This window comes from Engraulis encrasicolus, chromosome 16 (genome assembly GCF_034702125.1).
Source record: "Engraulis encrasicolus isolate BLACKSEA-1 chromosome 16, IST_EnEncr_1.0, whole genome shotgun sequence".
In the NCBI taxonomy this organism is placed as follows: domain Eukaryota; kingdom Metazoa; phylum Chordata; class Actinopteri; order Clupeiformes; family Engraulidae; genus Engraulis; species Engraulis encrasicolus.
This window is the reverse complement of record NC_085872.1, coordinates 48940446-48956897: the sequence shown is the minus strand read 5'-3', so window position 1 is coordinate 48956897 and position 16452 is coordinate 48940446. Positions and strand designations below refer to the sequence as shown.

The 16452-nt window shown below is 40.7% G+C and overlaps 1 protein-coding gene and 1 long non-coding RNA gene across 2 annotated transcripts; both read left to right on the top strand.

Moving 5' to 3' along the window:
* Positions 1-1986: 1986 nt before the first annotated feature.
* On the top strand, positions 1987-5465 carry LOC134466139 (protein NLRC5-like). The gene is made up of 2 exons (XM_063220033.1): positions 1987-1999; positions 3817-5465. Exons 1-2 carry the CDS (start codon positions 1987-1989, stop codon positions 5463-5465), a joined length of 1662 nt encoding a protein of 553 aa, XP_063076103.1.
* Positions 5466-5548: 83 nt separating this feature from the next.
* Positions 5549-8424, top strand: LOC134465881 (uncharacterized). Its single transcript, XR_010038205.1, has 3 exons — positions 5549-5813; positions 7739-8173; positions 8397-8424. It is a non-coding gene; the product is annotated as an uncharacterized LOC134465881 (long non-coding RNA).
* Positions 8425-16452: the final 8028 nt, after the last annotated feature.

Below are 16452 nucleotides of genomic sequence, written 5' to 3'. Positions count from 1 at the left end.
GTGACCTTGCAAGAATATGCTCATAGAGGGAGCTAAGATCTTCACTGGACCTTTCAATAAGATAATAACCCAAAACTTGTATCCAAAATAGTTCAAATGTTCTTCAAGGATACTAAAACCATGGCCATGGAGTGGTTCCGACCTCAATCCTTTAGATAATATTTGAAGAGTGCTTGAAATTAATGTCCATCCTCAACATCCATGCAATTTGGACCAGCTTAACTATTTGCAATGAAAAAAATGGGCCAAAATCCCTGGTAGGACATGTGCCAACATAGTTAACAACTAAGCAAAGTGCCTGGTGTCAATTTTTGTTCATAAATGGCACTGTATTGACTATTAATGATAAGGGGGCTAATAATTTTGTCCTTGCCACTTTTACACTTTTTTGTTTAAACTCATTGTGAAAATGGAAAAGTCCAAATTTAACTTATTGGATACTATCTCCATGGTGTATTCGTTTCCAGAATAACATACATTTATTAATAATGATCATTCTCAATTATCAGTGAAGAGATATGTCTAATTTCAGGAGGGGGGCTAATACTATCGTCCTCAACTGTATGTAGTACAATAGTAGCATAACTGTCTAATTTGGTGCCTTCTTTCAGAGAAAAGGCAGAAAATGACTTTTTAGTGCTTGTGGATTTGTGACAACAATCCCCATAATGCATTGCAATGCTCAAGTTCCACAGGCCACACCCAGGCAGCTCTGCCAGTGACTTACTGGAGCCTCAATGCCAGTGATTTCAAAAGCACTGGCACACTGATCTGTGATAGGTCTGTTAGCGTGTTAGGTCCAACCCCCTATGGGCGGGGTTGAAAGGGTGGGAAAAAGGCTTGTAGTCTCAACAGAAATCCACCTCTCTTACACTTCCTCCTACAATGATGTAAAAATCGTCATCTCACATCATTGTAGGAGGAAGTGTTAAGAGATGAATACAAATAAAAAGGGTGCTCATCAAAAAAACGTGGGCGTCCAAACTTCCATGAAAAGATAAAAAAACACTATTTGAGGCACTCCTTACTAAAGTTAAAAGGTCTTTATTTAACACTGGCTACCATGTTTCTCTAAATTTTAGTGTTTGGAGTAAATACTTCACATGGGTCACAAAAAACTAAAAATGTGCTTATTGAATTGATGCGTTTAAGTTTGAATATTTTCTTAAAGATTTTGCGTCCTTCATATGCATGAATTGATGTTGTATTTACATAATACATTTTGTAACAGAACTAAAACTTTAAGGGCAATAAGTTTCCACTATTTTTTTTTAGTTCATTGAACATGTTGGGGTTTACAGTGCATAACGAATGGGGCAAGATTCCTGTGGATTGCTGCAATATACATGTATTAAGATATATTTCTCATCTAAAGAATGTTATATTTGCCGAAGAATGTTGTAGTAAGTACTAAGGATGTATGTGACTAAGGGGTTGAATAATTTTGATAGTGTTATAAACACAGAAAGGGCATTTGCTATTTTTAGGCAATATCGGCCGATCATGGTCGGCAGCTGACCGTTCAGAGCATCACTAATCCTGTTAGATGTAATTGTGAATAGTTATAATGGTAATGGGATTTTCTTTTTTCCCTATCAGGTGTTGTGGAAGATGGTTTGAGTATTTGCTGAAAGCTGTGCCAACAACATGGCTTGCACAAAACAATCAGCCGTGGACTATCTAAGAACTGCTCGACCGCAGCTGGTTATGCAACTTAAGAATCAATCACTAATTGTTGACAAACTGACAAAGTTAGGTGTATTCAATTTTGCAAATGTTGGAGATGTCAGGTCAGAAAAGAATCCCCTTGAACAGACTAGGAAGATAATAGACTTTGTCATCAACAAGGGTGAAAAAGCAAGCTATTCATTGCTCAGGATTCTCGATTGTGAACGGGTCAGAACTTTACCAAAAGATGCTTCTCCTAACTTACACCACTGGATCAGCTGTTTCTCCTTTGGAGAAAATCCTGAAATGGAGCTCGAAATGGAGCCCACAGGTGAGTAATCAATAACAAATACAGGTTGGGCTATGTCCCTGCATGTAATGTCTGTTGTTATGATATTATTATCACCCAGTGAGCAGACGGAACGTCTTCTGATTGGCTGAGCAGGTGTCCTTTATTCCCCGGTAGCAGGACACCTATGATGTCATGCGGGCGTGCAGGCGTCCAAGTTGAGTCTTTTCTAACTTCTGGCAAAGTGCCGTTACTAATTCTATCGCATCTGGTTGTCTAGTCCAGTGTTTCCCAAACACTGTGCCGCGGCACACTAGTGTGCCGTGAGAGATCGTCAGGTGGATCGTCAGGTGGGCCGTGGATTCTTTTTTTTTTTTTTAAATTCATCGTTATTATCAGCAAATAATGCATATGTCATTTTCTAGTAGCCTAGTGTCTACTGTTGACTGACGTCCTACTCCTAAGCATGAAATAATTCCTTATCACTAGGTGGCAGCAGGTAGCGAATCGCATTGATGTATCTTCAGTAGCCCTAACAAAAAACGTCCATCAGCTGCTAGTCAAAACAATCCTCCTGACGTGACTGATAGTTAACTTTGCTAGCGCTGTTTCTTCATTAATTAGGTCAGAAAAACAAAATCCTAACCTGAAACAGATTTGTGTTTTGCTTACAACCTTACTGAAAAGTTAAACGAGTGAGGTGGTGGCATGATTGAGCACACAACGTAGTTTGTTGGTCCGCGTGCTTTCTAGTCGAGTGTGAGGATGCCGAGACCCTTCAAGCCAGACTATCCAACTGCCGGTAAGCATAATTAGCCCGGTGTTAGGGAAAGGGGAAAGCGATTACCTCCTGTTACCTCGCGGGGAAACGTGCACCTTTGTCTCAAACACCACAGGCACAATTTCCAATCAGTTTTTAATAATAATATGACCGTAATATCTTGCATTTGAAAACATGAAATTTCCGCTTTGAGTTCATGGAGCGCTGTTAAACTGTCCGACTTCTTCTGACCGACCTCGTCCTTTTGCAGCGCTGTGATTGTGGTCAAACAGTATTTTAGGGCGGGCCTTAGCCAAAGGTGAAAGACGCATTTCACATTAAGATTAAGTGAGTAAAATATACAGAGATTGATATTTGTACATATGCATCTTCAGTGAAATATTTCCCAAATGTTGCTACTGTCAGAATAAGCATTATTTTCTGTATTCCCGCGAATAGAATGCTTTTGGACAGAATAAAAATTTGTAAATTGTAGGCCTACTTTGAAGTTTATAGCTTCTTTAAGAAGTGAACATTAAGTGCACTTTTTATTTGAAAGAAGAAATATAAAATATGACTAAAAAAATACAGTTTTGTGTTTATTTGATTGCTATTCAAGACACTTTGTAGCCGCCTATATTAACAATATAGTCATTCTTATCAGAGAATAATTTGTTTTCATTATTTCATCATTGTTGGTTGGTGGTGTGCCGCGAGATTTTTTCTAGGGAAAAAGTGTGCCTTGGCACAAAAAAGGTTGGGAAACACTGGTCTAGTCAAGACCCCGTTACTAATTCTATCGCATCTGGTTGTCAAGTCAAAAACCCAGTCGTCAATTCTATCGCATTTGGTTGTCAAGTCACCCCAACATTCTGCGCGCGTCCTTACATGCCTCTGATAGAGGCGCGTCTCACTAGATTAGGAAGTGGTGCCCATAGCAACGTACCAAGCGCAGTGGTGAATCTACTTTCTCACGAAGCCTTAGATCAACATATTAATAAATTAATACTTAAATGCATGTAATGTCTGTTGTTATAATATTAATACTACAATGTATGCATTCCATTAAACGTATACAATTCTTTGAATTTATCCGCAGGCTCAAAGCCATGTGAACTATATCAAAACCATCTTAAAAGGAAAGCGCAGGACATACTCAAAAATCACTTGAAACAATCCAAGTCCCTCATTCCAGAATATGGAGAGGTTCTTTATGCACCACTGGTGCTTGACACAGATGACCAGAGATGCCCAGTGATGACTAAAATTAAACAGAAAAGCAAAAAGTACAAGGTACCTCGCACTAAAAAGCTGAAGGCCTACATACCTTCAAAAAATACTGAGAAATCTCCTGAAGATCTGCTGACAAATGGGCAAGATATTTTGCTTGTTGGGAAACCAGGAATAGGAAAGACAACCGTTAGCTTGGAAATGATCAACCTCTGGACTAAAATGCAAACCAGAAGATTGAACTATCTGTTCTACTTTGATGAGACAACACTTCCTAAATTGTCAAAAACAATTAGTTTAGAAAAGATGTTGTTTAATTCATATGTTGAGCCTCATTCTGACAGAGAAGATATCCTTCAAGATATCAAGGAAAACTCTGAAGATGTCATCATAATATTTGATGGTGTCAAAGATGTACCGTTCAACTCAATCCTGTATAAAATACTGAGCAAAGAACTTCTCCCAGAGGCCAAGGTTGTGTTAACCTGTCGACCAGAACATGAGGAGGTCCTTCCAGAGTGGAGCGCTTGTAGAGTGTGTGTGCAGGGATTCAATGAGGAATCACTCCAGAATTACTTGTCTTACATACTTCAAGATAAACCTGATGAGTTGAGATTGATTATGGGGAATTTAGAGCTGCAAAGCCTTTGCCATGTCCCCATCCATGCATATATGGTTGCTGCATGCATGCTGTTTCCTAGTGCTAAGGTTCCTAATTTGTGCACAGCAACAAATATCTACCTCCACATTTTTCGGCATCTACTGATGAAATGTAAGCAGCATTTAAGGCTGACACGATTGAACCACTTTATTCAGCGTAGCAAGGAAAAAATACTGCACTTGTGCAAGCTCAGTTTCAGTGCAATGAAACAGCGAACCATACTCCTAGAGGATTGTGAAGACCACAACATTGAGCGTAATTTTCTGAATCAACTTACTTTCAGGGATAGCCCAACATCTTCAGAAACACGGTGCAGTTTCCTCCACAACACAATGCAAGAATTCTTTGCAGCGCTTTGGCTGGTTGCTAATCCCGGGGAAATTGATAGAGTTCTGAGCGACTGTAAGAAAGAACAGGGAAAACACATGAGACATGTGATCTCCTTTCTGAGTGGGCTTTTCTCTGAGAAAAATGTGTCTTTACTGAAGTGCCTGATAACAGCAGAGGACATTAAAAAAGCATCCAATGGATTCCTTGAGAAACTTTTTGGCACATTTCTGCAACCCTTGACAGATCATGGACAAGAGGATACCCCAGATGACAGCCAAGAAGTCTTAATCTTTCTCTGTCAGTGCCTTTTTGAAATGCAGTCCCATCAGGCATGCTCTGTGTTCCTCAACAAAATCAGATGCCGTTTTGAATTTGAGGATGGGTGTCTTGACCCTTATCAGTGCTGTGCCATATCTTACATCATCAAGCAATCAGGAGACCGCAAGGTTGTTTTAGACCTGATAAATTGTGATATTTCTGAAGAAATGATCAAGCTTATTTGTGGCTGCCATCAGCATATCAGGTAAGTAATACATTCTAAGATGAGTACTTGTTTTGCCAGAACATTGTGATGTTAGCAGATTTATGATTGCCATCCACTTTTTCAGTGTTGATTCCGGCTTTTTACTAACACTCTGGACGGCAGCTTTGGGATGTGGAAATCCAGAGCTTGTTGCCGATATGCTGAATGTGTTTGGAAACGAATTACACCTACCCGTGTGGGAGACATCAGTCTTTAAGACAGCACAAAAAGTGATTTGCCACAGTCAAGAGAAAGTTAACTTGGTACTGCATCTGGATTCAGCTGGACAACCCCAGAATGAGGCCCTGTACAATCTTGTTCTCCATGTTCTTCTGCACCTTAAATCTGCCAGGTAGGTATACATTTATTACATTTATTTCATTCAATGTTTTGCTTTTATTTATACTGAGTAATGTTGTCCACTCATAATTCCACTGCATTCCACCATCTATCCCACTATAACTATTTTGTCAGCAGTCTTCAATTGTTTAAATAATATTCTTACCATATGCTTACTGCCACAACCAGCTTACAGAAATTGTGCGTGTGGACCAATACCTCAGTCCCTCATATTGATCCTTCACACAGTTTGGTAATTGCCCCATGGAGATTTAGACTGGCCACACCATCGTTCATTATTCAAAGTGACTTACAATCGTGGCTCATATTTTGCAGATATTCTAATCTAGCGCAATATCATAACAAAACAAGGCTTAAAGCATAGGAGTCTCCGGACACAGAGAAATGGCATTAAGACATTATGCTGCCAAATGCTGGGAGCCAGCTCCATGTTAAAATTTGAGCTGCCCCAACAGTGGCATGCTATAATAAGAAAGCTTTATTTTCAAGTGCCTTTGATTAGGGTTATTCATCTACAGTCATTTTAGATACTATCTGCTAGTGGTGTGCATTGGCACTACCCTCATGATTCGATTCGATTACAATTCGGGAGGTAGCGATTTGATTCGATTCTATGATGCATTGCAATACATTACATTTCTACTGAGAGCAAAGCAAATTTTTCATCAGTCATGATGAGGCAATAGAAGCAGTCAGATACTGAACAGCATTTTATTGGCTGTGTTCTGTATCAGTCTTAAAGTTTTCAATGCTTTAAGTGCTTTTATTTAATTTAACATTCATTTGCTCTGAAAATATCCTCGGAAGTAATTGAAACGATTATTGTTGACATCACTACTATCTGCAATATTTTTTTTCTTTCTCTTTCTCAAACAAATTGAATGACAGTTGTGTATGATAATGTGCTACAGCATCACATTGCATGTCAAATCCAAATGTTAACAATTGGGTTAAGTCAGACGCACACTTCAAACATCAACAGTTTACTTCTCCCACCACCAGTAATCATTTCTCAATTCAGACATCCCAGGCCCTCTGTACAAATAAATTATGTACAAACTATATACAGTACAGGGAAGAAAAAGCATTGTGACTAAAAACATGTGTTTCGTATTGTACAATATACGTAAGTGGTGATCTAAACTGATAGACAGTAAGGGCAATAGAGGTTGCAGTAAATAGATTCCAAAATAGTATTCTAGGTTAGAGATTTTCTTGTTTCTTCCTTTTCACCACACTGCCTGCAATGGCCGCTTCCAAAGGGCTTTCACTCCATGCAGCGATTGGGGTTGTGAAAGACTGACTGAAAAGCCTAGGCTACGTAAAAACTAGAGATGCACCAGATACTGATTTTTAGGATCCTACCAGATACCGGATCCACTGCTTAAGATCCTGCCGGAACCGGACCCTGTGAAAAACCCTATTATCCTGCCGGATCTGGAACCAGATCTTATATCCGGTGCATCTCTATCATATACAAATAGAGAAACTCTTATTCACTCTACGATTTCTAAATGTTATCCGCTAATTGATTGTTTTGGTGATATCTGATTAGTGTTCAGCCACAGTGTGTCCTGTGAGCACTCGGTTTTGCAATTAGGTTGGAATAAAGGCACCTGTGCACTAGAAGGCAGTAGGGTGAGGGGCTATAATGTGAGAGCACATTTTTTATTGACCGCACTTTCATCCTTTACTGCTCTCATATACAGTACACACTAACCAGCAATGCATTAGCAGCTTGCTGCAAGGTGGCTATTTTAGAATATCTTCAAATCATGTACCGGACTTTAACACAGCTCATAACCACCTTAATTATTATGTATTTCCTATTTATGTATTTTGAAATTGGAACCTTTTAATTATTTGAGGGTAAACTATAAGGTTGAGAGCCATATTATTCTTTATGTCTGCCAACAGATTGACCCAACCTCAGCTTGAGGGAATATCCACTGAGATGTGGAAACACAAAGTGATGTCATTCCATATGGATTTGTGTCTGCAAGCAGCTCTCTGTCATAAGGAATCAGAAATGACCACCATAAAGACACTTCACACACTCTTTGGTGTACAGTTCAATGAATCTGATTTCCTCTTAGATCTGTACTCTCACTTGAGCAACCACAAGACACAAACTCAAGACACAATCAGTAGTCTCCTCCCAGCACTGCAGCCATTATACCAGTCAGCCAATCTATTCTGGTCCATTGACCTCTCAGAGAGAAAGGCCTCGCTCCTCCTGGAAGTGCTGAAACTCCAGAACCAGGAGTGCTCAGTAGAACTGAGAGGCTGGTCAGATGAAGAGAGTGAAGTGAGGAGTTTCCTTCAGTGTCTGCCCTACATCTCACAGCTCAGGTAATGATTTGCTGATTGTAAGCTTCATATTGAGATTTGCTGGTGTGTGTGTGTGTGTGTGTGTGTGTGTGTGTGTGTGTGTGTGTGTGTGTGTGTGTGTGTGTGTGTGTGTGTGTGTGTGTGTGTGTGTGTGTGTGCGCGTGCGCGCGCGTGAGAAATGTCATATTAGACGGGTGAATCCTCTGCACTTGCTGTTGTAACAAGAATATTTTTGCCTCCATAGCTTCTATCACAAAATTCTTCATGAACAAGCTGTCCAGTTCCTGGTGAACCTCATTGTGGCAGCAGCTGAGTGGGACTCCACCTCAGGAGGGAGATTGTCTGAGTGTCTGTGCTCTGCATGCAGCCACAGTGAATTCCCTTTTAAAGAACATTATGAGTATGACTTTGAGGAAGATGAAATTCAGTGTCAATTCCTGAGTGACCTCCTATTGGATCTTTGTGCCCATCTCCAGTCCTCTGAGGATGAAACAGCTAGGAGGCTGCTGTCATCTTTCCAGCATTTTTGGAAGATTCTGCCTGATCACTTGTTCATACATCTTTCAGAGAGAAAGGCCTCCCTCCTCCTAGACGTTTTGAAACTCCAGACCAAGAAGACACCAGTAGAGCTGAGAGGCTGGTCAGATAAAGAGAGTGAAGTGAGGAGTTTCCTTCAGTGTCTGCCCTACATCTCTCAGCTCAGGTAGGCAAATTATTAATGTGTGATTGCATGTGTGTTTTATATGTGTACTCTATCTATCTATCTATCTATCTATCTATCTATCTATCTATCTATCTATCTATCTATCTATCTATCTATCTATCTATCTATCTATCTATCTATCTATCTATCTATCTATCTATCTATCTGTCTATCTATCTGTCTATCTGTCTGTCTGTCTGTCTGTCTGTCTGTCTACATACGTAGGTGTATCTGTAGGCCTATATGGATATGGAGGCCGTAGACAAAGCTTATTTTACAGTAAGTACAACTGAATTTAGTTGAGTTTTCAATATTTTCATATTTATGATATGCTCATTTACAGCCAAATTTCCCAAATATTCAGATTCATCAAATGCATACAAATACTTCTGAATTAAATCTTACACCTTTGCCTGTGTGTGTGTGTGTGTGTGTGTGTGTGTGTGTGTGTGTGTGTGTGTGTGTGTGTGTGTGTGTGTGTGTGTGTGTGTGTGTGTGTGTGTGTGTGTGTGTGTGTGTGTGTGTGTGTGTGTTTTCGTTCTCGCACGTGCCTGCGTGCGTGTTTGTGTGTCAAACTATTCCATTTTAGACAGGTGAATATTCTGCACTTGATGTTGTAACAAGAATACTTTTGTCTCCATAGCTTCTATCGCTATGACCAACCAAACAGAGCTGTCCAGTTCCTGGTGAACCTCATTGTGGCAGCAGCTGAGTGGGACTGCACCTCTGGAGGGAGATTGTCTGAGTGTCTGCTCTCTGCATGCAGCCACAGTGCATTCCCTTTTAAAGAACATTATGAGTATGACTTTGAGGAAGATGAAATTCAGTGTCAATTCCTGAGTGACCTCCTATTGGATCTTTGGGCCCATCTCCAGTCCTCTGAGGATGAAACAGCTAGGAGGCTGCTGTCATCTTTCCAGTATTTTTGGAAGATTCTGCCTGACCACTTTTCAATGGACCTCTCAGAGAGAAAGGCCTCCCTCCTCCTAGACGTTTTGAAACTCCAGACCAAGAAGACACCAGTAGAGCTGAGAGGCTGGTCAGATGAAGCGAGTGAAGTGAGGAGTTTCCTTCAGTGTCTGCCCTACATTTCACAGCTCAGGTGTGTGAAATGAAGTCTTTTAGTGTGTGTGTATGTGTGTGTGTGTGTGTGTGTGTCTGTGCGCGCGCGAGAGCGAATGGTAAACTGTGCCTTATTATCTCTTTCATCCTACTGAACCAATTATATTTGTTCGACAGACCAGATTACTTAATTCTTTTCCTTAGGCTCCCTCGGAATGAATGGAGTTATAACCTAAATGAAACCTTCAAGTTCCTGGTGGATCTGAGTGTGGCAGCAGCTGATTCTGAGTGTACCTCAGCTACAGGAGAGAGTTTCTCTGAGCTCTTCTCCTCAGTATGCAGCTACAGCTCTTTCCCTTTTTGTCAAATACACAGCTCACAAAGTGATCTACTACTGGATCTGTACTCACACGTGATTGCCTATGGGGCAAAACATGAGAGGAGTCTCGTTTCAGCATTCATACCAATTTACCAGTCAGCTCCTGCAGTCTGGTCCATGGACCTTACAAAGACAAACACCTCCCTTCTCATGGAAGTGCTGAAACTCCCGACCCAGAAGAGACCAGTAGAGCTGAGTGGCTGGTCAGATGAAGGGAATGAAGTGAGGAGTTTCCTTCAGTTTCTACCCTACATTTCACAGCTCAGGTGAGATATGCTTTGAATAATTCCTACAGATTTAAAGTACTGGGTAGTGCAGTAACACAAAAAACGTTTGTGACATGTTCTATGTTAAGATTATTAGATGATTATAGCCTACTAGTTGATTCATATAAGAGGTAACAATGTAACTCAAAACACACGACAAAGAACATTGGGACATGTATGTCCCCGGTTCTCTGAAGGAATGGAGAGAGAGTGTCCTCTCCTATGGGGATCACTTCCTTGGAGTACAATCACGAAGTAATTTTACAATCCCTGCCAAAGGCAAAAAAGGCAGCCCCTTTTTCCTGCCGTCCTCCGGGACTATAAAAGAGGGCGCACACCTGCGCACATCCTCTTGATACCACCATCCTGAGCTTTCAGAGTGAGAAGGGCGGAGTAGAGGACATGCTCTCTCCATTTGTTCCGAGAACCGGGGACATATACATGTCCCAATGTTCTCTTTCAGCCACTCATTCGAGTGTCCTCTCCTATGGGGAGTTGTAAACACTCCCGTTCGAATCACTGAATTATGGGGTCCGACCGGAGGTGAACTGCGAGGAGGGACAAATATTTGAAAACTCTCAACTAAATTCAGTTGTACTTAAATAAGCTTTGTCTACAGGCCTCCATTTCCATATAGGCCTACATACGTGGAGTCCCGCGTGCCAAGCCAATGGCCTTCGGACATGTGGCAGGCGCCTGGAGAATGGGGCAGTGGGCCCTCACCTCACGCCCACTCAGCCTTTAACGGGCCATATCCATATGGCCCACAGCTCCGGGTGCAGGTGTTTAGTTCACTACGAGCCTGAGAGAGTAGGTCCCTCCTCAGAGAAATCTCCCAAGGCTCACCCGCAAGCAGGCTAGCAATCACCGCTAGCCAGGGGCGTCCCACCCAATGGGGGGTGACCAGCAGCAGAGACCGACGCTCTAGACCAGTGGTTCTCAAACTTTTCCCATCATTCCCCCCTTCGGAGGGTCTGGATGCTTCTGAGCAACAACCCCCCCCCCCCCCCCCCCCCCCCCCCCGCCCAAGCAACAGCAGTAGCCTACTCGCGTAGATTTTACGATTTCTGCGCTGTGCAGAATTAAAGGAAAAGTGACTGGTGAGATAAAACAAAGAGGGACTGCAGTGGAATGCAGATGTGTGTTCATTTCCTATATGAGAATTAATAATATAATGTTTATAATTATGTATATGATGCTTAAAACGGCTTATTGGCGAGACAGGAAATCATTTCCTTGGGGGAAAATAAAAATAAAAATCACATGTCACAAGCCCCCCCTGTGATGCCTCCGCGCCCCCCAGGGGGGCTTACGCCCCACTTAGACAAACTTTGTGTAGAACTGCCATAAGCGGGGCCACTGGGTGAAAGGCGTATAGCCTCCCGCTGGGCCATGAGTGTGCCAGGGCATCATAGCGGCTTCACACGGGTCTTTGGAGAAAATCAACCTGCAGTGGGTGTTTTCCGCGGACGCGAACAGGTCCACACCGGCTTCGCCGAAGGGCCCCATATCAAACTCACTTTATATTTCTTTTTTGTATTTACTGTTTGTGTGAGCAGTTTAGTTTAACAACAAATATTCATAGTTTGACGGTGTGCATTAAATATTTTTTTCTATCCTTATTTGTTTGTTTTTTTACAGGTTAAGTTCATTTTCAAGCACTGCTGTCCAGTTCCTGGTGGATCTGAGTGTGGCAGCAGCTGATTCTGAGTGTGTCTCAGCTACAGGAGAGAGTTTCTCTGAGCTCTTCTCCTCTGTATGCAGCTACAGCTCTTTCCCTTTTGATCGAAGAGACAACTCTGCACAAAGTGATCTACTACTGGATCTGTACCCATATGTAATGGCCTATGAGTCAAAACATAACAAGAGTCTCCTTTCAACATTCCTACCAATTTATCAGTTATACCCTGCAGTCTGGTCCATAAACTTTTCAAAGAGCAAGGCATCCACCTGCTTAGAGGTGCTGAAACTCCAAACCCAGAAGAGACCAGTAGAGCTGAGAGGCTGGTCAACTGAAGAGGGTGAATTGAGGAGTTTTGTTCAGTGCCTACCCTACATCTCACAGCTCAGGTAAGAGATATGATATGAATAATTCCTACAGATTATAAGTACTCGATTGTGTTGTTAGTTAAACACAAAAACGTTTGTGACATGTTCTATGTAAAGAACACCCACTTTGAAGTGTTATGGATTCTCAGTGCGAAACTGTGTTAACGCGTTCTGCCTGTTTTCGACCTTCCTCATTCACCTGTTTCTGACCCGTTAGCCATAGGCCTACCTACGGTATTTTATCAATGTAAAATGCAGCTTAAATATCACAATCAAAAAAAATATATAACTTAGGCCACAGGTGAGTGTAGCCTACAGCCTAGACTGTTGCTGTAGCCTATTTGACGGAGCCGATTTATGAATTGAAAAAAACAAACAAACAAACAAAACAAAAAAAAACATGTTTGATGGAATCAACTTATGGATGGCGAAATTCTACACTATCCTTGTAGGCCTTGTATTCTTGTAAACTATTCTTGTACACTGAGTGGTGTATTCACAAATAGGATACATCTCATCACAATACTGTCAAATTCAGATAGGCTATGTGGCTGCTATTACAGTATTTCTCAATTGCTTTTGTACATTTCTGGAATCTCTCTCGCAATTTTCAAAACACAGTATTCATTCTCAAAACAGCTTTAACAAATGGCAAAACACCATGGATGACCTGCAAAACCAAGTCTCTTCCTCAAAATCCTTAGTTTGTCTTCCAAAACCAAGTTTTTGTGTCAATGAACGCGTCAGTGCCAGCAGAATGGTTAGTCATTGTGTCATAGTGTATGGACAAGCTAGTCAAATGGATTTGTCATGTTGTCAGTTGACTAGTACACTCTTAAGGATGTTTTCTGAAGCGAAATGTTGTTTAGAATGGATGGAAAATGTTGTAAATTCAACTTTATATTACATTGATCAGGTAAGATTGTACTAGATATACATTTAGAGTATGACATATTTATTGAAAGGTTTTCTCATTGCAAAATCAAAAAAATAGTCAACTCTGATGAGGTGTCAAAGTGCGCCCTCTACCACCCCTTTGTACTTGTCTTGCAGGCCCATGTGGAAAAAAAATATAGAACTGTAAAGCAAAATAAATTTGAAACAATACACTGATACTGTATAAAGTGCACTTACTGTCTTGTGAAATTCTAGGGAAATATTGTAATTTTGCGTGGAGCGTAATTATAAAGGGCACATGAGGCATAGAGTAACGTAATGCAGTACAGTGCTTATTGTTGTATTGCATGCTTGTTTCCTCTTTCCCTTCTACTGCTTTTGATTAGAGAGAGTCAATATTTACCTGCGAGCAATTCACCAATACAGATCACATTTATAGACACAAATCCAATGGAAATTATACAGTGCTTAACACATTATGGCAGCTTGGTAAATCATTTTGCATGTCAAGACTTATACTATGACATAGGGCCTAAATGTTTTGGGGTTTGAGATAGTTTTGTGTATTCAGTGACAATGCTTTTTGAGTGATATGACAAAAGCAATTGCTAATGTACAAAAAAGCTGAGAATTGTACACAACCATCTGCATGATGATGAAAGCATTTGCTAAATGCTGAAAACTATGAGAAACGTATTTTACCATGTGCACAGATAACAGCAGGAAGTCACAATTGAACAAGACGTTTTGAGAATGATAATTCTGTTGTGAGAAATGTACAAAACCAATTGAGAAATACTGTAACAAATGAACAGATGAGCGCATTAGGTCTACTGTCTCTGCAATTAATAACCGGTCTGTGACATCGTCAACACTCCATCCCATAAACAGCAATGTTAGGTACATTATGACGTAGACCTGTACAGGAAACAAAAGCTATAGAATGTTGAAAATCCAACCACGCGTTCTTTGGCAGTTGAGAAATAGCGTTCCTGCGGCAGAGAAATTCTCCCCCAAGAGGACAATTTGTGAAATGCGGCTTTCACCAAGCTTTTCCATACAACAGATGCTGTGTAACCCAATAAGTGGGTAGTGGACATGAAAAAGCATAATAGGACCCCTTTAAGCAATAATGGATTCATTATACTCTCTTACAAAATGAATGGTTTTTATATTTCTTTTTTGTGTTTACTGTTTGTGTGAGCAGTTTAGTTTAACAAAAAATATTCATAGTTTGATGGTGCGGATTCAATAATTTTTTCTATCCTTATTTGTTTGTTTTTTTACAGGTTAAGTTCATTTTCAAGCACTGCTGTCCAGTTCCTGGTGGATCTGAGTGTGGCAGCAGCTGATTCTGAGTGTGTCTCAGCTACAGGAGAGAGTTTCTCTGAGCTCTTCTCCTCTGTATGCAGCTACAGCTCTTTCCCTTTTGGTCGAAGAGACAACTCTGCACAAAGTGATCTACTACTGGATCTGTACCCATATGTAATGGCCTATGAGTCAAAACATAACAAGAGTCTCCTTTCAACATTCCTACCAATTTATCAGTTATCCCCTGTAGTCTGGTCCATAAACGTTTCAAAGAGAAAGGCATCCACCTGCTTAGAGGTGCTGAAACTCCAAACCCAGAAGAGACCAGTAGAGCTGAGAGGCTGGTCAACTGAAGAGGGTGAAGTGAGGAGTTTCGTTCAGTGCCTACCCTACATCTCACAGCTCAGGTAAGAGATATGATATGAATAATTTCTACAGATTTAACCCATTGATGCCTAAGGCACCTGCAAAAAAGGGTGCTGAATGCCTGAGCCCTTTTTAGGAAAAGCTGCCCTCAGCCTATAAAAACCTAAATATCTCAGCTTCTGAAGTTGCATTTAAGCGCTAAGACCCTCATCTTTCATTAGAATGTGTTCATTCATCTCAAACAAACAGAGATTTTTAATAAAGTTGTCTCAAATCTCAAGAGCCTGAATGTTGCGTAAAACAGCTCCAGGCGCCAGGGCCAATTGTGCGCAACGCAACATCAGGCATCAATGGTTTAAAGAACTCGGTTGTGTAGTTCAACACAAAATAGTTTGTGACATGTTCTTTGTAAAGATTATTAAATAACTAAAGCCTACTAGTTGATTCATATACGTAAATTAGTTGATTCATATTCAGAAATAATTTCTACAGATTTAAACTAGTAGTTGCATACAAGCTAATATACAACAATACATTTAGTAGATTCATATATATATATATATCATGTAGCAATGTGTTCACAACGCAAGCCAGTTTGTTACACTTTGAAATGTGCCACCTCCTGCTACTTAATAATGTTGATTTCTTTGGTCCTGCTTTATTGTATCCCCAAAATGCGGAGTGTCGGGGATGAAATGGCTTTGCGTGTGCGTCCACCGCCGCGTAAGGTCTTTCGTGTTACAGTAACGCGATAACTTTTAAAATGATAAATGGATTTGTCCCAGATTTGGTTAATGCTTTAGGGTCGGATGATGAACTGATAAGATTTTGGAGGCCAACACTTTAAAAAATGGCTGAATTCAAGATCGCAGAATTTTAGATAGCTTTTGAACGGATGGATGGATTTGTCCCAGATTCGCTGTGTCAAAGCTCTAGGGTAGGTTCATGAACTGATTAGATTTTGGGTCCAACGCTTTCAAGATGGATGAATTCAAGATGGCCGGATTTTTGACTATGGCCGAATTTCTGACCAGGTGGATCGATTTGCCTCAATTTTTTTTTTTAGCTTTGTTTTGTTTATTACATAATTTTAAGAATTTGAATAGACATATTCCTTGAAAGAAACTGAATCCTACAGAATGCATGGCTTTACAATATTTCTGGGGGTAATTAATGCTTCTAAGGCACTTTTAATACAGTATATAAGTTTATAAATAGGTGGACGGGAGTGATGGGAATGATGGGGGGACTGGAAGCATTGTGTTTC